Source organism: Scyliorhinus canicula, chromosome 1 (genome assembly GCF_902713615.1).
Source record: "Scyliorhinus canicula chromosome 1, sScyCan1.1, whole genome shotgun sequence".
In the NCBI taxonomy this organism is placed as follows: domain Eukaryota; kingdom Metazoa; phylum Chordata; class Chondrichthyes; order Carcharhiniformes; family Scyliorhinidae; genus Scyliorhinus; species Scyliorhinus canicula.
Genome location: NC_052146.1, coordinates 175,401,908 through 175,426,988, shown reverse-complemented (window position 1 = coordinate 175,426,988; position 25,081 = coordinate 175,401,908). Strand labels below are relative to the sequence as shown.

At 49.1% G+C, this 25,081-nt stretch overlaps 1 protein-coding gene across 1 annotated transcript in view; it reads right to left on the bottom strand.

Moving 5' to 3' along the window:
* Positions 1 to 25,081, bottom strand: part of LOC119962740 (centromere protein J-like) — a 168,038-nt gene that overhangs the window by 105,350 nt on the left and 37,607 nt on the right. The window contains exons 4-6 of the mRNA XM_038790792.1: positions 19,401 to 19,500; positions 14,421 to 16,044; positions 3,566 to 3,695 (exon numbers count right to left, since the gene is read on the bottom strand). Of these exons, the coding sequence (XP_038646720.1) occupies positions 3,566 to 3,695; positions 14,421 to 16,044; positions 19,401 to 19,500 (1,854 nt within the window). The remainder of the gene's footprint in view (positions 1 to 3,565; positions 3,696 to 14,420; positions 16,045 to 19,400; positions 19,501 to 25,081) is intronic.

The window sequence follows — 25,081 nt, the reverse complement described above, 5'->3', positions numbered from 1 at the left end:
GGATTTCAAGAGTGCTGTCCATCCCCTGCACGTGTGCGCCCGCAGCCGGATCCAGCAGTGCGCAGGCCTGGAGCCCAGCAGGTCCCAGGACCTTATTTTTTTTAAATCAATGGAGCCTTCCAGGCAGAAGCGGTGGCAGAGAGCATGTCACGTACCCCATACACTGACGTCAGAGAGGAGAGATTCCTCCATTTTGTAGTTGCCAGCAAGCAAGCAACAGGATTGTGTGAAGAACTGAAGATGGATCATTTTATAGTAAATAAGAGAAGGGCAGAAATACAAACAGGCCAGGAGCTCACAACTGAATCTGCTAGAGAGAGCTTCCCGGGAGAGTCTAGGACAGGATAAAACAGTGCTGGTTGGACTCCAGGGGCTCTGATGAACAACCTATTAGGAAGTTGAAATTGGGAACAGAGCAGTATAAAGCTGATTTCTTGAGGTATGACTTTATTCATACCTCACCTTGTCACCTTGTGACAATGCAAATCAGGATGTGCGTTATGTACAGGGAAGAACTGGCAAATGAAAGTTTGAAACCCTGAAAAACTTTAAGACTAAGCATGATAAGTTTGAGGACAAACCTCTGGATTTTTTTTGAAAGGATGCAGCAAGAATTTAAATCATCAGCTGAAGTCCTTAGCAGAAATGTAACATTGAATGACAAAGCAACTGAGATCATGAGGACAAAGCAGATTCTCCTGTCACATTTAAAGTAAGCAAAAATGGTTGGTTGCGATGTTTGGGTGTTGTGGATTGCAAAGGTCAGCCAGCACGGCTCACGAAGGTCGGTCGGTGTGGGTCGCAAAGGTCGGCTGGCGTAGGTCAACTGGATTGGGTCAAGAAGGTCAACCGGTTGTTAAAAGTGGGTCCCGGGAAAAACAGTCCGAAAAATACTGTCCTAGATCTGTCAATGGTGATTCAGACATCAGAGGAGGTGTGTTCAAGTCGTGGCCCCTGCTGACCCCAAACCTCTTCCCATCCTAAGGGAAGTTTGCATGGGATTCTTTTAGAGGGGGACATTCAAATTTCTGGTCCCAAGCCACAGTTTTTGTGCACCAATTCCAAGCTTTATTGGGACATGAAAATCTGGCCCTATGTACTTGCAGACCAAGCTGATTAAAAGTCCCTTAACAAGCCCGAAATGTAGAATTTTTATTTGTTTTCAAAAATACCTGCTTCCAAATATTGTCTGTTGCCTGTGCAGGCCCAAGTAGAGACAATGAATGCAAAGTAATCTCCTCTGGGGCCAGATTGCGAACGTAATATCTGGGGGTTATAGGTAGTCACCTGGAAGTTTTCATGCACACATTTCAGTTAGAAATTAGTTAGAAGTTAGTTAGAAATGCTAACTACCCACACACAAACAAGAAACATAAAAATGTTATGAGAAGATATTTGCCCAAAGATATTTGTGCAATAACATTTTCTAAGAAGTCAACTATTATTTCCCCACTTGAAGCAGACACCTGTAGAAACACCCAAGCTTTAGAAGATAATGATACCGGTGACGATGAATGAGCAAAGGACAAGGGTAGAAATGTAGGAAGAAATTTTCTGCTCCCATTTTTGTTGGGCAGGAGTGGCAGTGGAGCAAGATGTTCAAACCGTAATTCACAGCGAAGTAAAAGCGTAACACGATTGCCCCATCCCCCTACCAGTGGCATAATGGAATTCCCAACATTCAACGTTGGGAACCCATTATAATAAATTTGAATATAATTGATCGAGCCCCTATGTTAGATTATCCATTCACATCAGCATGAGGGCATGCCGACCTGAATTATGACTGGTCTCCCATGACAAGCACCTGGCGGGCCGACGTGCCAGAGGAGATCAGCTGAGTGCATTGCTTGGCGGGAGAAGATCATGTTCGGACAGCACTGTCTGGTGGGGGCTGTGCACAGTTTTGGGGGGTGGGGGGGGGGGGGGGATTCTACCGTTTATGTACCAGGTTACCTTTAAAACTGGCACGGCAATCTTTAAAAACGAAGTTGTTGGCAAGACATGGTCAATCAGAGCCCGTCCCGCCAGTGTGATGTTTTGGGACTCGCCCCATTAATTGCTCTCAATTATGTCTTAAACGATATGACAGAGAAAGCCCTGCTGGCCAATGCCACATTTCTTACCTGCAATCATACTCTGCATCAAAAAGGGAAAATTCCACTCCCGTCAGTCACGATAGTTAAAGAGGGATCAGCTGGTACGTGACAAGGATCCAGGATGCTGCATTCCCCTCTTGAGTTGCATGGGAACATAGTGGCCTTGATTTAACATGCAGGTCTCTTACATAAATAGGACCGTATGAGTAGTCATATGTCTTCTCACACATGAGCTTGTGAGGTGCCCGAGTAGTTTGGAGGAGTTGAACACCTAATATGCCATTGCCCATGAGCACTGAAATAACAATTGTCCACACTGAACACATGGCAACATGGTCTGCAGTGAAAAGCACAGTTACCAAAGCCAAATGCTTACACTTTTGTTGCCGGAGCTTCAGGATTAAATTGCCAAGATATATATATATTTTTTGATTTAAAAATAAATTAGTGTATCCAATTCATTTCTTTTTCCAATTAAGGGGCAATTTAGTGTGGCCAATCGACCTACCGTGCACATTTTTGGGTTGTGGGGGTGAAACCCACACAAACACGGGGAGAATGTGCAAATTCCACGCGGATAGTGACCCAGAGCCGGGATCGAACCTGGGACCGCGGCGCCGTGAGGCTGCAGGGCTAACCCACTGCACCACCGTGCTGCCCAACCAAGATATATTGATGACCAGCTCCACTTCATTTAGAAAATAGTTTTGGGTAATCCCAGTGGTTGAATTTCAAAGCCTTAAAGTCATTCATTACTTTGTAGTCACTCAGATCAGTGGTACTGATGGAATAGTACAGTTGCAGTCAGTTTGCACATACATCAGGTAAAATTCTGTTCCAATTTGTAATTCTGCACCAGTGACTGTGGGGGCCACCTCTGAACGCAAGGGACTTCATTGACTTCAGTATTAAATATCCCTGCCATTGATTGCGGTTTATGAGCTTTAGACATAAATGAACCTTCTGTATTTCTGTCATTCAGCAATCAATATCCACCAGTGTTACTCCCTCAACTGATGAAACATATGCCAACAGGGTGCACGCACGATCTGCAAGCCCACAACAAAAAGCACAGACAGCAGGTTGGAATCACACAACAAAATGAGTTATTCTGCAGTTACTTTCTCCCAGCATGCCATGCTTGTTTACCCACATGGACCTACTCTGAGAGTAGAACTAGTGCTGGTGACTGCCATCCCAGGACCAAAGGTTATTTGGGCTTGGGGTGAGGTCACCACATTTAAATAGCAGTCGCAGGGATTTGTGATATTATGGGCATAACCTGGCTGTTAGCCAGAAGGGTGGAGGAAGGGGGTGGTGATGTGACAAGCAGCGCTCAATCAGCCAGGCTTTTGATGCTGTTAATGGTCATTTCACTTCATTAAGCATGCAGTGGAATCTGTTCAAGAAGCTGTGTAGGCACAGGGACTTCTAAACAGAACATGGTCATAAGTTTTGAGATTGACCTGAGATTTTCCATGGCCAGCTCTTGGTTCTCCTTCAGTTTGGCCAATGATGTCTTTTCTGCTTTGAAAAATTCAATTTCTGTTTCCAGTTGTAGAAGTTTGTTTTGGAGTTGTCGAGATTGAGCATCTTCTGTGTGATTTAAAACATTACAAAGGTGGGTTAAAACTTTGTTCAGTGCACACAATATCATCAGCATCAAACGATTTATTCGTTCCTGTTTAAAATGTTTATTTTATAAACAACACTTTAATCATAACGCACTACTTAAAAATGAAGCAACAGCTGTACTGTTGTTGTGGAGTTGGTGGTCTTGTCTGCCGTCCGGAGTGCTGTGACATTTTGGGAAGGCTGGTCACTCACTTATTTAGCCCCTAATTTCTGGCATAAAGGGTGGGATTTTCCTCCCCCTCCGCAGTGTGTTCTGCCGAGGTAGAGGGTGGATTACCCTGTGTATTGAATGCACTCTTCGCCATCAGAAAACTCACAGCAAGAGTGCACCGTCAGTGGGACAATAAGATCCCACCAGTGTGAATGGCTAGAAAATCCTGCCTGTAAATTTTATATTCTACTGTGAAAAGGGAAACAAATATTTGTTCAATGACCCTGCCATTTCTTCACTCCCCACAATAATTTTTCCTATCTCTGCTGCTCAGGGACCAATGTTTACTTTAGCCAGTCTCTTCTTATTGCCATTGTAACTTTGAATGTAGGAGGATTTGTGACATAAATTGAAATGAAGTTCATGAAAACATAAGGGGCGGGATTCTCTGAGCCACCGCACCGATATCACGATCAGCGCAAGGGCGGAGAATGGTAATTGAAGGCAAAATCCGGTGCGACGACACTCCCCGGAGAATCACGCGCTGTCTTCAGGGCGCAGGTAGGGGGCCATTGACAGAGGCCCCCCCCCCCCCCCCCCCAATTCTCCAAGTGAAACTGGCTGAGTTCCCGACGGCGTTGGTCTCTCGTCGGGAACTCGACATTGCGACTGCAGACTCAGTCCGCGGCTACCCTGGTGGGAGGCGGGGGGGAGATCCTTCACCGGAAGGGGCCTCATGGACGGCCGGGGCAGCGATCGGGCAGCACAAATCCGCAGGTGTGCGCGATCTCGGGGGGGTGGGGGGGGGGTGTGGGCCCAACGTTACTGGTGCTGCTCCGCGGTGTGAGTCTGCCATGTTCCATGGGGCGGCTGCCACAAGTCGCTGCTGTGCACATGTGTGGACTCCCGACTGGAAGTGCAGGGCCCCTTATCCGCAGCCAGAGCTGCGGGAAACACGCCGGGGTCCTGCTAGCCCCCTGCAAATTGGAGAATCACTCTGGACTTTCTTAAGGAAAGACCAGAGTGAAATACCTGTGTTTTGATGCTGGCGTGGGGACACAGCCCCATTATTGGAGAATCTCGCCCAAGATTTTTAGAGTATTATTAGACTTCTTTTGTCATTGCCCATGGTGAACCAAAGATTATTTTTAAGCATGGGAACTTTACATCAGATAGTGGGTGCAATTTAACCAAAAGGGAAGAAAATCTCATAGCGAACACGTTTAGCTGTGTGTTTCCCAGAGCTCACGTTAGATGAGAGGCCTCAGCAGATAATCGGGGCTGAGGCTGCACACAATCCAGTATTGTGCACGGATTAGCTCCGCTCGCTGGACCTCCTCAGTACAGCGAGAGAAAAATTATGTCCTGAGCTCCGAGGCCCCTGATGTGACCCCCAGCCAGATCGCCAGCACACAGAAAATGCCAGCTTGTCACATTGGCAATTCCAACCTGCCACCTTGGCAGTGTCCCTACCAACCTGGCAATGTCACCTGGGCATCTTGGCAGTGCCAGGCTGGCACACAGGTGGCACTGCCAGGGTGCCAATGTCATGGTGCCAGGCAGGCAATGCTAGGTGCCTGGATGGCACAAGTGCCAGGGCACTACCCTGCCCAAAGGGCATGCGCCTGGTGGCCTCTGATCCCCTGGGAGACCTATACGAGTGCCTTTACGTCTGGTCCCCATTTTTGGAGACCAGAACTGAACAGCGCTCACCTGAGATCTTCAAGGCAAAGGAATTTGATCCCATGCCTCGGTTAACTTGGGAATCTGGGGGGCAGCACGGTGGCACAGTGGTTAGCATTGCTGCCTATGGCGCTGAGGACCCGGGTTCGAATCCCGGCTCTGGGTCACTGTCCGTGAGGAGTTTGCACATTCTCCAGTGTCTGCGTGGGTTTCGCCCCCACAACCCAAAGATGTGCAGAGTAGGTGGATTGGCCATGTTAAATTGCCCTTTAATTGGAAAAAATAATTGGGTACTCTAAATTTATTTTTTAAAAACCTGGGAATCTGGGCATTAAAGTGAGACTCTGTCTCGCTCTAATATGCAAATTTGCTAAAACGTGATCCCGCCCACAAATGTTCGCATTAGATCTTATGAGGCGTTGCGAACCGGGTGGATCCCGTGAGTGTTGTCTCCCGCCTTCAATCAGCTCTGCTGCGCACCATGGCGAGCTGATTTTTGGCCGCAGCATGGCTATTTGATTGTGGCCAGTATCACCAGGCAAACTGGATCATCAGCATTAAAGTTGGGCCTGGGATCATACAGTTCTGGCAGAGGTTGGCGTATCACAGCAATAATCTATGGTGGATTCCAGATTTGCTGGTGTGAGAATCCAAAATTTCAGTAACACTAAAGAGGGAGATTCAAGAAATGCTAGGATTGTTAAAAAAGCGATCCTAGGGCATAGGGACACTAGGAAGGGAATTCTCAATGTCTGGGAGCAACGGGAGTGGTTATGGGATTATGAAGCAATGAAATTGCAGCTACAGGTCTGTGAGTGCTAAAATTAGGTTGTAGTTGCTGGTTGTGGGGAGGGAGAAGGTATTGAGAGGGTGATCAGGGCTCAGGAAGGTATAACAGCCTTTGAGACATTTTGACCATGCCCATCGCCACCTTAGATCATTAAGTTCAGTGCAGTACTAAAGGAGTGCAAGCTTTCAGATGAGCCATTAATCATAAGAAATAGCAGGAGTAGGTCAGTCTGCCACTCAACCCTGCACTACCATTCAGTAAGATCATGGCCGGGATTCTCCCTTTTGGGGACTAAGTCCCCATGCCCGCCGAAAAACAGGTGAGAGTCACTCTGGACTTTTTCCTCGAAAGTCCGGGGTGATTCTCCATTTTCCAGGTGGCTAGCAGAGCCCCGGCGTGCTTCCCGCAGCTCTGGCTGCCGGCGGGGCCCTGCTGTCCAGACCACACGGCTGTGCATGTGCGCAGCGACCCACTTCGGCGCGGGCGCCGACAACCCGGACTCTCACAGTGGGCCTGAGCGGAGGAAGGTAGGGCCTCCCAGATCGCGATGGCCCCCGATCGTGGGCCTGGTCACCACTGAGGCCCCCCCCCCCTCCCCGGAGTCAGATTCCCCCCGCCCCCACACCAGGACCGCCACCGTGGCCGCCAGTCCCAGCGCCCGCTGGGTGATACCAGATGTAAACCACGCCAGCGGGAGTTCAGCCGGTCAACCACAGAGAATCGCCGCAGGGGCCGCTGACCGGCGCGCACGACTGGCGGGTCCGCGGATAATCACGGAAGCGTCGTCACGCCAGATTCCGACGCGGAGAATCCCACCCCATGTCTGTTACCTACATTGAATATTCTTGCCAATCTCCATAACTTTTGATTTCCTTGCAGATCAAACATTGGTCTAAATTAGTCTTGAACATATTCAATGACCCAGTATCCACCGCTCTCTATGGAAGAGAATTCCAAGATTAACCGCCTCGGAGAGAAGACATTTCTCCTCAACTTCCTCTTAAAAACTCGACCCACGTTTTTAAACCGTGCCTCTTGTTCCAGATTCCCCCATGACTCCCCTGTGTGGTGATGCGCATCACTGTAAATACACAAGGGGTTAATGTAAATACATGTAGACTAGCTAGACACTAGAGGGAGCACCAGAGACACGACACACAGACACTCAGCCAATAGAACAGTTAGATAGGACACGACCAATGGGCATTCACGAGGTGACACAACCACAGGAGGGCATTACACCAACCTATATATAAAGGACACCACACACATGATCTGCCTCTTTCCAGTGGAGACAGTCAGTGAGTAGAGACACAGGGTTGATTCAATATCACTCCCACCACGTGGATTGTAGCAGACTGGTTAGTCAGTCTGAGTAGCTATAGAAGGATTAACAGTAGTGGCGAACCACAGTAGGAGAAGTGTAAATAGTTTAATAAATGTGTTGAGGTTATCTCCACGTCTGAACCTTCCTTTGTCAAGTGCACCACAAGGAAGCCGCTTATGCTACGCCAAGAGCATAACAAGACATGGTACCAGAGTGAACTGTTTCAATCCATATAGCCATAACTCAGCGTACAGTGACAACCAGCAACAATACTCAGGCAAGATGTTCGAGATCCCGGTTCCGCAGCGGCTCTAGTGCCACGGCAATCTCCACGAAAACTGGCGGGCATTCCGGCAAAGGTTTGAGATCTTCCTGGTAGCAGCCAACCTACAAGACGTGGCCGATGCTGAAAAAACAGAGCTTCTGCTCACCATCGCCGGTGCCAGAGCAAAAGAAATCTTTACAAAATTCAACTTCTCCAAAGGGAAAAACAGGAGCGACTTCCAGGCAGTCCTGGACAAATTAGGTAAATACTGTGAGGAAAACACACTCCAACCAGCAGAAAACAGTAAGAGAAGCACCAGTACTCACCACAAGGCCGCGATCCCGGAGCAGAGAACAATTTTGATCGGCGGCCATCTTTGTATAGGTACTGCACATGTGCAGTTGTGCGAGAAGCGCACAGAACGGTAAGGTCCGTTTGCGCATGCGCAATTGCGAAAACGGCCCCCAGTACAGGAACAGCGATATGTGCATGCGCAAACGCTTCCTAAGTCTGACGTCACATGCGTCATGATGTCAGATGCCCCAGACCCCGCCCATTTAAAGGGGAAATGTCCCAAATCACAAAAAAAATCTCTTAAAGCCGTAAAACAAGCCTCTTTCACCTAGAATGACAGCACAATGCCTCAAATTTAATGAGGAACTGAAAGTAACCTCAGCAGAACCCTGCAACAAAGCGATGACACAGACCTTGAATACTATGACACCGACCTTTCTCTGGACATCGCGAGCCCAATGCCAGCTCCGACACAAACAGTGCTGATATGGTCCTAGAAGACTACGACTCGGATGAAGGATTTTTCATCAGAAATGGCGACCCCCGTACTGAATCCGATGTAGACGCGGATTCATTCTTCTGATTTGAGGATCTTCAGCCCAGCATATACGACATCCCGACTCGTGACTGCAGGATTATGCTGCGTCCTGAAACCAAGAGACAGAGCAATACAAGCCCACAGAGAGCGGCCTGCTGCCACACAGAGTGGTCCACGCACCGCTAAGGGTTCCCGACTCCACGATAGAAGACACGCAAGACTCCAGAGTGCAGTCTTTGCATGAACAAGAAGTGACTCCAGTGTCGCAAGCCTCACAGCGAGCTCGTGGACAGCCTCCACGATAGAAGCAACGCAAGACTCCAACGCGCAGGAACAAGACTATGAGGGTCTAGCAACCTCCTCTGACCAACTAGCAGCAGACAATGCAAGTCTGCCATGCTCAAGTAAACAGCAAGAAGACTATGACAGTCTACCACGCTCCAGTGCACAGCAGGATGACCATGACGGTCTATCGTGCTCCAGTGAAGAACAAAGCGACTATGACAGTCCAAGTCCAAATTAACAATAAAGCGACTATGATGGTCCACCCACATTGTATGAGCCACAAGGAGAAGACTCTGACAGTCTACTCAGCCCAAGTGAACAACAAAAAGCTACTGAGGCTCTATCCACTGTTTGTGAGACGAGTGACGACAGCATCCCACTTCCCATGCAAGATGTGCAATGTGACAGACCTCAGCTAGAGCAACCAAACGCCAACTCTGATTCACGTAAGCCGGACTTTACTTCAGACAGGGAGTGCCGCGAATTCAGTGATGGCACGCTCAGGGTGACAGCAGATGCCACAACGACAGGAGATGGATCACTTGACAATTACACTGGGTCAGTAATAACAAGTAGTGGTTATAGTCCAAGAGGAATACACCAATATTCACCATATTTAAATCCTTCCAAGCCATACCCACACATTCTTTCCACACCAGCAGTGCAGTCAATGACAGCTTATGCTGGACAAACCCAGTATTCAGGAATGCAGCAGCCAGCAGTCTATGCAGCATATTCTCAAACAGGCCAGCACTACGGATTGCCCACTTATGGAATCAAGACTGAAGGAGGGCTACCGCAAGCACAATCTGCACTACAGACTGGATGCCTTAGTTACAGCCCAGGATTTGCTGCTCCCCAGCCTGGCCAGACGGCATATTCCTATCAGATGCAAGGTTCTAGTTTCACACCATCACCCAATATTTATGCGAACAGCGATTCTGTTTCCAATTCGACAAGCTTCAACAGTTCTCATCAGGATTACCCTTCCTACACAGCATTTGGCCAGAACCAGTATGCACTGTATTATCCAACTTCAACATATGGCACATACATGACCTCGAATGATACTGTTGATGGTACCTCTTCAACGTCAACACCTCATCAGCTACAAGATGCCATCCAACATCACTATCACAAACATCGAAAAAGAAAGACTCCAAATCAGACAGCGAAGTGATTTGACCACTTCTTGGTTCCTGTGGCACAGGGACATTGATGGCGTTCATAAGGTCATGCCACCATCAAATTCACCAACTCACCAAGAGAGACATTTGACCATGATGTTTGATGGTTTTTGGACTTACACAAATGATTTGGACTTATTGTTTCATTACTGTTCCCATGACTTGTATATACCTTAACTTATCTACCTGTTTTTTGTTCAATTTTCTTAAAGTGTACAGAAAAAATATAACATGTAAAAAAGGGGGGAATGTGGTGATGTGCATCACTGTAAATACACAAGGGGTTAATGTAAATACATGTAGACTAGCTAGACAGAGGGAGCACCAGAGACATGACACACAGACACTCAACCAATAGAACAGTTAGATAGGACACGACCAATGGGCATTCACAATACACACAGAGGTGACACGACCACAAGAGGGCATTACACCAACCCATATACAAAGGACACCACACAAATGATCTGCCTCTTTCCAGTGGAGACAGTCAGTGAGTAGAGACACAGGGTTGATTCAATATCACCCCCACCACGTGGATTGTAGCAGACTGGTTAGTCAGTCTGAGTAGCTATAGAAGGATTAACAGTAGTGGCGAACCCGAGTAGGAGAATTGTAAATAGTTTAATAAACGTGTTGAAGTTATCTCCACGTCTGAACCTTCCTTTGTCAAGTGCACCACAAGGTAGCCATTTATGCTACGCTTAGAGCATAACAAGACACCCTGCATCTGTCCTGTCATGCCCCTCAAAATCTTACAAGTTACAATAACATCATCTCTCATCATGAGCATGGAGTCAACCTGTTCAACTGTCTCTCAAACAGCATCCAGGAAGACGGAATTGAGCAGAAGAGAGCACAGAATCCCCGAGAGAGGTAGAGATCGAAGGGTGGCCCTTCAGAAAAATGCTACCCTGACCTCTCCAGAGGTCAACGCACAAGAAATTACCTGGCCATTAGAGTGGATGACCATTATGGATGGAGAGATGGGGGTGGGAGAATTGAGAGAAGTGGATACTCAGCGGAACCTTGGTGTCATCGTGCATCAGTCGCTGAAAGTAAGTGGCAGGTACAGCAGGCAGTAAAGAAGGCAAATGGTATGTTGGCCTTCATAGCGAGAGGATTTGAATAAAGGAATAGGGATTATTTACTACAATTGTATAGGGCACTGGTGAAGCCACACCTGGAGTATTGAGTGTAGTTTTGGTGTCCTTATCTAAGAAAGGATGTTCTTGCTATGGAGGGAGTACAGCAAAGGTTTACCAGGCTGATTCCTGGAATGGTGGAACTGTTATACGAGGAGAGACTAAATGGGTTAAGATTATATTCATTGGAGTTTAGTAGAGTGAATGGGGATCGTATAGAAATATAGGCAGTGGGCCTGGTCAAGACGGCAGTGGGCCTGCAAGACTGGCAGTGCCATGGGAGCCTCAGGGGTTAGCTCCGCCCGTACCTCCGTCCCATGGAGTAGCCCGAGGGCCACCGGACACCCAGAGGGAGGAGGAGGTGATGTGACTCGTGCCGGTGACTCCTGCAGGGGAGGTGCAGGAACACCATAGCGCCTCGTACTCTCCCCTCTCCCGTCCATCTGGTGGGCAGCGGGCCGAACAGAGTGGCACCAAGTCACCTGGGACATCCGAGACGCAGCCGGGCCCATCCAGGCTGGGTCGCCCCAGAAGACGGCCGCCAACGGGGATCCAGGTCGCAGGGTGGGAAACACAGCAGACCTCCTCCACTCCTGCTGTACCATCTGGGGGGTCCACTTAAATCAGGGGTGGGCAAACTTTTCCGTGCAAGGGCCACATTCAGAAATTCACAATTTTAAAGGGCCGCATAGTACATTAAGTAAAATAATTAATATTTTAAATAGCCAAATAAAAGGTCTTTAAAGAAAGAAAAGCACATTTATTTGAAAAACAGACCAGACTCCAGGTGGAGAGCAACAGAACAATGTCAATGAGAATGATGCATCTGACTGCAGTTATTTACCAGTTTGTTGAAATCAGGTGTCAAGTTGCTTGTGCTGATCCTTAACACTGACAGAAGCACAGCCTGGCCGAGTCAACGATAAAAACGCGCGTAGTGGGGTGGATGAGTGGGGCTGCCTTATTGGTCGGTTTAGTTGGGTGTGCGACCAATAGGAGTCCAGGTTACAAACAATAATAAGGCTTATTGTTTGTAACCTGGACTCCTATTGGTCGCACACCCAACTAAACCGACCAATGAGACAGCCCCACTCATCCACCCCACTACGCGCGTTTTTATGCGGCCCGCCAATGAGGTGCCCGGAATCATAACCGGCATTTTTGAAAAGCCGCCGGGGAAAAGCCGCTGAAGTAAATGCGCTTATTGAATAAGCGCATTTACTTCAGCGGCTTTTCAAAAATGCCGGTTATGATTCCGGGCACCTCATTGGCGGGCCGCATAAAAACCTTTGTCGGGCCGCATGCGGCCCGCAGTTTTCCCACCCTTGACTTAGATGCAGCGTTAGGGCCCATAAGGCCAGAGAAGTAGGTATCAGTTAAGTTGGAAAGGGTGCAGGGCATGGTTTAGCGATAGGGGCTAGGGCATTAATCTGTATATATGTTCGCACATTAAATACCTGTTCACAATGTTACAACCTGCCTCGGTGCCCTGTCAGAAGGGTGTGAGGGGTGGGCTGGTCTGGGCTGGCTGCAAAGGGAGTGCGGGTGGGGAATTGGCGGATGCTGTGGGTGGGCTCCGGGACTGCAGTTCAGCCAGTGCTCACCGTTCCAGTGTCCCGACCCCACCACCCTCCTCCCACTCCCCGCTCCACCCCACCCAAGTATGGCTCACATACATAGACACACGCATGCATACACATGCATGCATACACAGGCAGACACACACAGTCCACACACACACACACAGTCCACACACACACAGTCCACACACACACACACACAGTCCACACACACACACACACAGTCCACACACACAGTCCACACACACAGTCCACACACACAGTCCACACACACACACACACAGTCCACACACACACACACACAGTCCACACACACACACACACAGTCCACACACACACACACAGTCCACACACACACACACAGTCCACACACACACACAGTCCACACACACACACAGTCCACACACACACACAGTCCACACAGTCCACACAGTCCACACAGTCCACACAGTCCACACAGTCCACACAGTCCACACAGTCCACACAGTCCACACAGTCCACACAGTCCACACACACACAGTTCATTTGTGACTCCGCTGTACGAGTCATCAAGTGCACAATGATGCAGGTAAATGGTGTAAATGGGATCACTTGAATCAATTGTTCAGGAGCAGCACGGTAGCGTGGTGGTTAGCATAAATGCTTCACAGCTCCAGGGTCCCAGGTTCGATTCCCGGCTGGGTCACTGTCTGTGTGGAGTCTGCACGTCCTCCCCGTGTGTGCGTGGGTTTCCTCCGGGTTCTCCGGTTTCCTCCCACAGTCCAAAGATGTGCGGGTTAGGTGGATTGGCCATGCTAAATTGCCCGTAGTGTCCTAATAGTAAGGTTAAGGGGGGAGTTGTTGGGTTACGGGTATAGGGTGGATACGTGGGTTTGAGTAGGGTGATCATTGCTTGGCACAACATCGAGGGCCGAAGGGCCTGTTCTGTGCTGTACTGTTCTATGTTCTATGTTCTATGTTTCTGCCAATCTTTAAAATTACAACGGTACATTAGGGCACATCCTCATATCCTCAGAAATTTTCCCCCAACATTGGAACTTCCCAAAATAAAAACAGAAAGTATTGGAAAAACTGATCTGGCAGCATCTTCGGAGAGAGAAACATAGTGGTCGTTTCGAGTCCAATATGAGTCTTCTTTGGAACTTGTTTGGAACTTTGGATGCTGTTCCGAAGAAGTCATATTGGATCCAAGTGTCTCTCTCCACAGATGCTGCCAGACCTGCTGAGCCTTTCCAGCAATCTCCGTTTATATTTCAGTTCTCCAGCATCCACAGTATTTTACTTGTATTTTAGGACTTTCTATTTACATTCCACCATTTCTTACTCGCTTAAAATAAGCAAAATTACGAATTGTAGCCCCTTAATATTTGAACACAGTTCAAATAATTCAGTGTGATATTTGAAATTGTGATTTGGTTCATTTTATTTCACAGATACATACCTTGAATATTTACACTGCTGGAGTTCACCTGCTCTGGAAAATCAAGGTTTACTGGCACCTTTGGTTGAGAATGAAGTGCTGACGATGAATGCAGTGCAAGACCAGGGGTAGAAGGTTGGACAAGATCTGGTTCTGTCGTGTCACAGGTTTGAGCGCTCATAAAACTACTGGCACTTTTCTTTGCAAAGTTTGACTTCCTTCTCATGATTTTGTTTTTATTTCTCGTTGGCCTGTTGTGTGAAGAAGGACATCTTCTTGATAAACTATTGGACTTGAGCTCTAAGGCTTCATTTTCACTGCTACTTGTGCTGCTCAGTGCATTGTGTTTCACTGGCGACACTATTGATCTACAGTGTACAGAATGCTGAGAAGCTGGAATTGTTGAGTTCATTTCTTCTATTCCACTTGGGGCATCACTCGCATAATCTGCATCATCAGACAAGTCCAGGTTTTTATCAGTCTGGCCAGAATTCTGTAGAATTTCTTTGACGGGTTGTTGATGACACTGAGACTTTGGGCCGCTGCCTTCGTTGTCTGTACTATTTGTTTTAGAATTTGATTCGCCACAATGTGCTCCGTCGTTTTTTAAAAGAAAGTTCATTCTGTGCTCGTTGCTCAAAAGTGGTGCAAATCCTCTGCTCACAACACCGTCTGTGTCATGGTCTTTGGTTTGCTCATTTCTAAAATGTGCACCCTGGCATGGTAGGCCATCAGGAGTGACTTGAACTATCCTGTCGTTTAGTTTTTTAAAGCCTATGCTTGGACCTTTTTTGCCAAGCAATTTTGCGGAATCTCTGGCATTGGCTGCATCTTCGTATTGGTCTTTCCCTCCCTGCTGTTGGAGCATTCCAGTTGCCTGGTTTACAGTCATCGTTCTGTTGGTACTTAGCCATTCCAGATGAGAAGTGTTACTGAAACATGGCTGCTCATTGGAAGATTCCTGCAGCTGGTTTGTTTTATTCTGTCCGATGTGTTGGCCTTGGTGCTGCCTTTCCATACTTTCACGAGGAAAACTGCTACTTGAGCAATTCTTTAATTGTGAATCAACCCCATTCAAGTGCTGACTTTCTACAATATGTAAGCTTAAACCAGCTCCAGTAGTTCTTCCTTGGGAATCCTCTAAAGTAGTTATACCTCCGAATTTACTTTCCTGCTCTATTTGTTGGCTTCCGCCTTTCCTGTCATCAGAGTGTTTGTGGGGCGATTCAACGATGATTGTCAGTTCTGTTACATTTATGTCACTTTGGATACCCTCATCTGTACTATTCTTGATTTCATCTAGTTTTTCTTTTTGCCTCTGATCTTGCGTCCTGCCGTTCACCGTGAAGTTTTCGTTGGAGGCAGATTTGTTTGCTTTAGATGCCACAAGGACTGAACTATGAACTTGCTTATGCAAAGTTGACTGCTTCTTAATCTGCAGCTTTTCATTTTCGGTGAGCATGGGCAAGGAAAGTCGGCGTTGACTGCTGAACCTAACTTTTCTGGGAAACTGTTTGGTAGATTCGCAAACTGGACTCCGGCTTTGTTCCTTTGAGACGTTTTCTTTGTTCTTCTCAAATCGTGCAATACCTTCTCCTCGCTTCAGGAAAGACTTCTTTGGAGCCACCTTCACTTCACTTATGTCCTGTGGAACAATCAAAGAGATTTATTTTTTAATTTAGTTCTAAGAAATGCTTGGCTGTTACTATTCCATTTATGATGAGCATTAAGCTTCTTCCAAAATATGATCCTTTGCAACTGTTTACACTGCCATACTTTCCTCCTGGAAAATAACAACATGTTAATGATGTACACCATTGTTGATGTGTATATTACCCAGAAAGGTCAGGGGATGATGATATACAACATCAGCTGTGAATCTCCAAAACTTTCACGCCAATTTAAACAGCTCCACTGTTTTCTTCAAAGAAATGACACCTCGCCTTTAGCCTGTTCTTTCTGTTTCGGAAATAGCTTGATTTACATGTTAATTGCCTATTAAACTTACATAGAAAACCAGGGGTCATAATTAATATTAAAATTATAATTGTCAATGCAATGGCAATCAATCTCCCTGGCCCAGAACAATAATTAAATCATTAAATCTCAGGAGAGACCTTTTGTGAGATTTGCGATGCTCGGAACGCCTCTCAATTTCTAACGAGATCACGCAAGGTGTTGTGATCTGGATCTCGCCCTCGCTGGACGAGGTCCCGATTTACATACTTAACTGAGCAGTTAGGCTGAGTTTAATATGTTGGCGGCCGATGCTCCGGAGGACCAGGAATAAACACCCGCGCCTGGGAGACCTCATCATGGCACTGGTCAATCCAAATGTGGACTAGGCATAACGGCAACTGGGGGGGGGGGGGGGGGGGGGGTCTCGCAGGCCAGCAGAGCCCCTTTGGTGGTCAGGCTCTGAGCAGGGTGGTACACTGTCACTCCCATGGCACCCAGGAACCTTGGCACAGCCACCCCAGCACTGCCAGGGTGCCTGGGTGGCACTGCCAGGGTACCAGACTTGCATTGCCAAGGTGCCAGTTTGCCCATGCCAGCGATCGGGCCCAAGGGTGCCTTTCACTTATGAGGTGGGGAAAAGGAAGGCTCAAGGACCCCCCAACAGGTAAGTTGGGACATTGGAGGGTTCCAGAGGCTGCGGTGGTGAATCCGAGGGGGGGGGGGGGGGGGGGGAGGGGGGCCATGTTGAGAGATAGGGGTGGCATTTTAAAATGTCGCTCCAATCGCTTCCTGCACTGAGAAGGAAGCGAGGTATGTGCAGCCTCGGTGGTGTGTTCCTGACCAAGGTCAAAACAAATCACAGAGTCCCGTTTGATAGCAGGCCGTTCTCGGCGCTGAAGGCAAGGGGGAAGGGGGTTTGGACACTTTCCAAACTTTCCAATCCTGCTGGCCATGATACCCGCCGCTGGCAGACTGGAAATTGCTGTCCGTTGTCGGCATTAGAATTTCCACCATGAATACTAATCCTAGTGAGTGTCTCCTTTTAGGAGTAAAAATTAAATAAAATTTCTCAACGCAGGGTTTTCCAATCTTATTGAGCAGTGTAACACCTAGTGACCTCCCATTGGATGATGAGACCATCAATTCACACGAAACAGAGTGGATGTCAGACTGGATGCAAGCTGTGGCTTTAATCGACTAGAACAGTGCCTGCCTGCGACTGCTCTGCTACTGAGAGCCACCTACAGGGCTACTGCTCTTTATACCTTCCCTCAAGGGGGCAGAGCCAGGGGCGGAGCCCACAAAGGCACCAACATGATACATTCCAGGTAATAGCTTACAGTGGTCCATAGGTGGGGCCCACATGGGCAACAGCGTCATACAGTGTCGTACATGGTGAATGGTTAATGCAATACGTTCACCACATTGGGGAAATTCTGCTGCCCCGGCCCGAACTGCTGCGTCCCGGCCCGAGCTGCTGCGGCCCCGGCCCGAGCTGCTGCGGGCCTGGCCTGATCTGCCGCAGGCTCAGCCCCGGCCCGAGCTGCTGCTGCCCCGGCCCGAGCTGCTGCGGCCTCGGCCCGAGCTGCTGCTGCCCCGGCCCGAGCTGCTGCTGCCCCGGCCCGAGCTGCTGCTGCCCCGGCCCGAGCTGCTGCGGCCCCGGCCCGAGCTGCTGCGGCCCCGGCCCGAGCTGCTGCGGCCCCGGCCCGAGCTGCTGCGGCCCCGGCCCGAGCTGCTGCTGCCCCGGCCCGACCTGCTGCGGCCCCGGCCCGAGCTGCTGCTGCCCCGGCCCGAACTGCTGCGGCCCCGGCCCGAGCTGCTGCGGCCCCGGCCCGAGCTGCTGCTGCCCCGGCCTGACCTGCTGCGGCCCCGGCCCGACCTGCTGCGGCCCCGGCCCGAGCTGCTGCGGCCCCGGCCCGAGCTGCTGCTGCCCCGGCCCGAGCTGCTGCGGCCCCGGCCCGAGCTGCTGCCCCGGCCCGAGCTGCTGCGGCCCCGGCCCGAGCTGCTGCCCCGGCCCGACCTGCTGCTGCGGCCCCGGCCCGAGCTGCTGCTGCCCCGGCCCGAGCTGCTGCTGCCCCGGCCCGAGCTGCTGCTGCCCCGGCCCGAGCTGCTGCTGCCCCGGCCCGAGCTGCTGCTGCCCCGGCCCGAGCTGCTGCGGCCCCGGCCCGAGCTGCTGCGGCCCCGGCCCGAGCTGCTGCTGCCCCGGCCCGAGCTGCTGCTGCCCCGGCCCGAGCTGCTGCTGCCCCGGCCCGAGCTGCTGCTGCCCCGGCCCGAGCTGCTGCTGCCCCGGCCCGAGCTGCTGCTGCCCCGGCCCGAGCTGCTGCGGCCCCGGCCCGAGCTGCTGCGGCCCCGGCCCGAGCTGCTGCTGCCCCGGCCCGAGCTGCTGCTGCCCCGGCCCGAGCTGCTGCTGCCCCGGCCCGAGCTGCTGCTGCGGCCCCGGCCCGAGCTGCTGCTGCCCCGGCCCGAGCTGCTGCTGCCCCGGCCCGAGCTGCTGCTGCTGCCCCGGCCCGAGCTGCTGCTGCGGCCCCGGCCCGAGCTGCTGCTGCGGCCCCGGCCCGAGCTGCTGCGGCCCCGGCCCGAGCTGCTGCGGCCCCGGCCCGAGCTGCTGCCCCGGCCCGACCTGCTGCTGCCCCAGCCCGAGCTGCTGCGGCCCCGGCCCGAGCTGCTGTGGCCCCGGCCCGACCTGCTGCGGCCCCGGCCCGAGGTGCTGCCCCGGCCCGACCTGCTGCTGCCCCGGCCCGACCTGCTGCTGCCCCGACCTGCTGCGGCCCCGGCCCGACCTGCTGCGGCCCCGGCCCGACCTGCTGCGGCCCCGGCCCGACCTGCTGCGGCCCCGGCCCGACCTGCTGCGGCCCCGGCCCGACCTGCTGCGGCCCCGGCCCGAGCTGCTGTGGCCCCGGCCCGACCTGCTGCGGCCCCAGTTTGGAAAACCCTGACTTGACAATATCTTTATATATTTCTGAAATGTTAGAATGACAGAATCTCTTCAATTGACAGCGTGAACAAAATGGAGCTTTGAACAAATTCAAATAACTTTCTCACCTGGGGATCCTGTTGAAATAATTCTGAATCCACCTTAAGTAGTTCTTCAACAAAATCTTCAAAAGTCCTTTGCTTTTCGCAAATTCCAGGCCTGATGGGTCTACAAGAAACATTAACTGGGATTAGATTTATATCCTTTAATTGTTTTAAAATTCTAATATAGGAAATTCTATCAGCAAAGAATCTGCAATAGGATTGGAATTTAGTTTGAGGCGACAGTTACTTGGCCACTCGGAGGCAGACCAGCGTGGAGGCCCCAGAGAATACCGGGTCAGGCCCACTAATGATAGGCAAACGACGTTTAACTCTATGTGGGGAGTACAATGCATTGGTGTCACTGTCGAGGCACCAGGGCATGGCATTCTGCCGTGCATCCGACGTCTACAACGATTTTGGCTTCATGACCCATTCTCTGCCCTATTTTCTCTTCCAATTCCGCCATTGGCCGACAGAGAATTCCGCCCCTGTGTTTGAAATAAAGACCATGGGCTGGATTCTCCGAGGCTAAGTGACAGAGTCAACAGAGGATCAGTGGTGTTTCACAACATTCGTAATCATCAGTTCAAGAATTATATAAGCTCCCAAATAGTCTTTAATCAAATTTTATAGCTGCTATTCTTATGTTCCTAAGACATATGCACTAAATTTTAAATGTTTACTGGCTGAGCAAGATCATGAGAAAAGGGAGATTCTCTACTCCCTTGATGGTCAGCTGATATTTACATAGAATTTACAGTGCAGAAGGGGCCATTCGGCCCATCGAGTCTGCACCGGCTCTTGGAAAGAGCATCCTACCCAAAGTCAACACCTCAACCCTATCCCCATAACCCAGTAACCCTACCCAACACTAAGGGCAATTTTGGACACTAAGGGCAATTTAGCATGGCCAATCCACCTAACCTGCACATCTTTGGACTGTGGGAGGAAACCGGAGCACCCAGAGGAAACCCACGCACACACGGGGTGGATGTGCAGACTCCGCACAGACAGTGACCCAAGCCGGAATCGAACCTGGGACCCTGGAACTGTGAAGCGATGGCAAGGTGCGTTAGAGAATGTGCACAATTAGACCTGGACAGCATGTGAATGTGAGCAACATTTTCTTTAATTCCTAGCTGCATTACAGAATGAAACTTAATGATTTCACCAGGAGTGGCAAGATTACCTTTCACTTCCCATTCTCTCTGCACTATTCTGTAAAACCCTACCAAACACTGCAAAATCAATCCATCCATTCCCCGCTTCTCATGGTTATCTATAAGTTAACAAAGAAGGCGTCAGTGCACCCCTTTTCTGCTTTGAAAAGCTGCTAGCTGTCACAACCCATGGCTACACTTACAGTTTTGCCATGTCATCATACACCCAATGCTGAGCTGGTTCATGCATGTAGAAGGTGAAATACTTTCGATAGGTATCAAAGAGTATCTGACAGGAAGAAAGCGGGGTAGACAGGTATAGGAAGTGAGTTCTAGAGCTTATGGGCTAGGCATAACAATAATAATCTTTATTGTCACAAGTAGGCTTACATTAACACTGCAAAGAAGTTAGTGTGAAAAGCCCCTAGTCGCCACATTCAGGTGCCTGAGCGGGTAACAGAGGAAAAATTCAGAATATCCAAGTCACATAACAAGGAACATGTGGGAGGAAACGGGAGCGCCTGGGGGAAACCCATGCAGACACAATGCAGACTCTACACAAACATGACCCAAGCCAGGAATCGAACCTGGGACCCTGGAACTGTGAAGCAACAGTGTTACCCACTGTGCTATCATGCTGCCCTTTCAATACTGTAGTTGAGTTGCCATGATATGGAGATGCCGGCGTTGGACTGGGGTGAGCACAGTAAGCCTTACAACACCAGGTTAAAATCCAACAGGTTTGTTTCGAATCACTAGCTTTCGGAGCACAGCTCCTTCCTCAGGTGAAGGAACTATTCATGAAATGAAAAGGAGCTGTGCTCTGAAAGCTAGTGATTGCTTGCATATTCTTTTCATTCTGCATTCCTTGGACTAATGAGAACAGCAATGAGGGTCATACACGGGAAATGGTTCGAGAGAGAGAGTTATGATTTTACTGGGGACTAGGACATCAAAAGATGGAGGTGAGGGTGCAGTTGAGTAAATCAACAGCTGCAGAAATGTGGTATGTGGAGGACAAAAAGCCCTCCAGACAGTTGGAATTTTGAAAGTGCAATTGTAAGTGGATAGGTGGATAGTTTTCTCCAGGGACAGATCCAGAAGGAGCTGGGTTGGGGTGTGGGTGGATAGTGGTACAAGGAAACAAACAAACATAGTCTTACCTGTAATTAACACAATAGGACTAGCAAGGCTATGTGAAACGACAGGTTAAGGAATGGCTGCGAATGTGCGTTGGAGAATTTACACAGAAGAAAATAATTAAGGACAATAAGAGGGAGCTTGATGCGTTGAATTGGAGGTTGAAATCACCAAGAGTGTAAAGTTATTCAGTACAAACTTTGAAAGAAAATAGCAGTGAAAAAGTCTTGGTGATAAAATAAGTATATTTGAGTGGGCGGTACAGAACAATTAATTTCAAAGAGAGGTGACAGGGGTGAAGCAAGGTTAGATGCTCAAAAGAGGAGAAAGTGCCAAGGGAGTGATGTACCATCAATTGAACGCGAGACGAGTTACTGTACAAAAGTATGGCTTTAATCAGCTAGATGTTAGCCCTGCGGTCGATTACAGTATATGGACGACCGCGGGGAGTACTGGGTATTTATACCCCGCCCTGGAGGCGGGGTTAACTCAGCCTCTCGACCAATCGGGGAGCCGTCACATGACTGGTCTCAACCAATCGGTCGAGAGGCACATGATCGACCAGGGCCAATGGTAAGCTGGTGTTCTGCACCAATGGCAGGCAGCTATGCTAATCATACCACCACAGGGAGTAAAGTGTCAGGCCAAGGTATGATCTTACAAAAGTGCCACACTGCCACTGTGCTAGGCATGACAGGGCAAATGTTAGGAAATGCAACTAGGTGGAAAGGCTCCAATAAGGGACCAGGTGCCATCACCCCTCAACCAGGTTCTCATGAAGGCCATATTAATGTGATCACCCACAATAAGTAAATGGATAATTGGGCCTTGCTGACAAATAAACAAACATTATAGAGGGAGATGCAAGGAGAGCTGGTCTGCTGACAGAGTCCACAGGGTCAGCAATGGGAACAATGAGTTGGGCAGCAAGAGGCTTGGTAATATTTGCCCCCAGCAGGTTCACTGGGACGCAAGGTTGATGAGAGTGGGTTGGAACATGTGGGGTTTGCTGCTCATTATGAGCGCCCAAATAAGCCTAGCAAAGGATGTTAAGAAAGGCACGGTGGGAAGCTTCAGGCTTATCTGACAGGGAGTCGAGCCTTGGATGGTGTCAAAAGTGGAAACAGACTGATGGACTGGAAGGTGGGAAGTGGCACCCAAAACGTGCATGTGAATGGATGCAGGGAAAGCACAAGTTACATTGATGTAGCTGCATAAAAATTAGGTTGCATAAAAAACTGATAGTAAACAGGAAGTAGGAAATAGATGGTGATAATATGAAGTAGTCCAGAGTTAAAGTCATTGGTCCTGTGGTGAAGTAATGATGATTTGGTAAGGGTCAAATCAGCATGAGCATCACTAAAGTCCAAGTTTGGAGTCAGGTGAAATGAGTAAAGTCCAGCTGATATTTGAGGGTGGAGTATTGGAGAATCATAGATCATAGAATTTACAGTGTGGAAGGAGGCCATTCGGCCCATCGAGTCTGCACCGGCTCTTGGAAAGAGCACCCTACCCAAGGTTAACACCTCCACCCTATCCCCATAACCCAGTAACCCCACCCAAGTCTAAGGGACACTAAGGGCAATTTATCATGGCCAGTCCACCTAACCTGCACATCTTTGGACTGTGGGAGGAAACCGGAGCACCCGGAGGAAACCCACGCACACACGGGGAGGATGTGCAGACTCCGCACAGACAGTGACCCAAGCCGGAATCGAACCTGGGACCCTGGAGTTGTGAAGCAATTGTGCTATCCACAATGCTACCGTGCTGCCCTATAATAATAATAATATAATTATTATATATAATAATAATAATATATTGCATATAATAATAATAACCTTTTTTATTGTCACAAGTATGAAATTACTGTGCTGATTTCAACAGTGCTGATGGAGGTATTTTCGTAGGAATGGAGAACTAGGTGTACAGAATCAGTTACGGGGTGGAAAGATAATAGCAAAGTTGGAAGTCAGCATAAATCCTAAAGCATCAGAGGTTTACTCTTCTGATATACTGACCTGGAACAGAGTGAAGCTGAAAAACCAGTGGAAGCCGTCACCAGATACAGGCTGATCCGGAGACTGAAGTCTCTCAATCACAGCAACAATGAGGGAAAGTAGATTGATACTCAAAATAATAATAATAATAACCTTTTACAGCAACAAATCAGAGACAGTAATTGGGTCTTTGGAGATATCCAGAGCAGAAAGATCTTCTTGATGTTGAGAGAGGTCCAGGAATTTGAAACTAAGGTTGAAACAAGTTGTAGATGGTCATGACTAGATGGACATAATGAGGAGTTCCCCTAGGAGCTGATTTCCCATGAACCAATTACATTTTTCAGTCATTTTGGTTGAGAGATAAATATTAGTGATGTAGGGAACACATCGAAGCTGTGTTAGACACGCAAAAGAGGCACTTCAGCTCGGGATTAGAAAGAAACAACCCTAAACGGTGGACATACAGACACTGATCTTGCCAAAATAGCCATCCAATCAGAAAATAAATAAAACTTGGATTACAGATGATGTTTTCTTGGATCCTGGATCATGCACCATTACTGCATTGCTGGTCAATATGGCATTGCCTAAACCCAATATACCACCTTTTGATGCTCATTCAGATCCATCATTTGTATTCCCATGTTGGCAAAAGTGGTTGCAGCATTTCAAAGGCATGATGGCAGCTTTTGCAATCACAGATGATGAAAGAAAAAAGGCTCACTTTTCCACCATGAAGGTGAAAAACTAAATGATATTTCTGAGATACTTATGCCTGAGCAAGATGACTATGACTCCATAATAAATGCACTAACAACCTGTTTTATGCCCCGTGTGGAGTTTACGCTTTCTCCACGTGTCTGCATGGGTTTCCTCCGGGTGCTCCACTTTCCTTCCACAGTCCAAAAATGTGCCGGTTAAGTGGTTTGGCCATGATCAATTTGCGGGGTTACAGGGGAGTGGGCCGCGGTAGAGTGCTCGTTTGGAGGGTCGGTACAGACATGATGGGCCAATTGGCCTCCTTTTGCACTACAGGGACTTTATGGATAACTAAGCAACCAATGTATCCTTGATGTTGAACATTTTGAACATGAAATCAATTCACAAATAATTGAAGGTTGTCTCTCTGGTTAACTACGCTGAGAGGCACCTGAGAAAGGTAGGAAGCTGTCAGAGCTGCAAGAGTGAGCAAGGCCACAATTTCCTGCAGAATCCACTGAAGCTGAGGTTGCCAATGGTAACTACAATACTTCAAGATGTGGAGATGCCGTCGTTGGAATGGGGTGAGCACAGTAAGAAGTCTTACAACACCAGGTTAAAGTCCAACAGGTTTGTTTCGAATCACTAGCTTTCGGAGCGCAGCTCCTTCCTCAGGCGAATTCACCTGAGGAAGGAGCAGTGC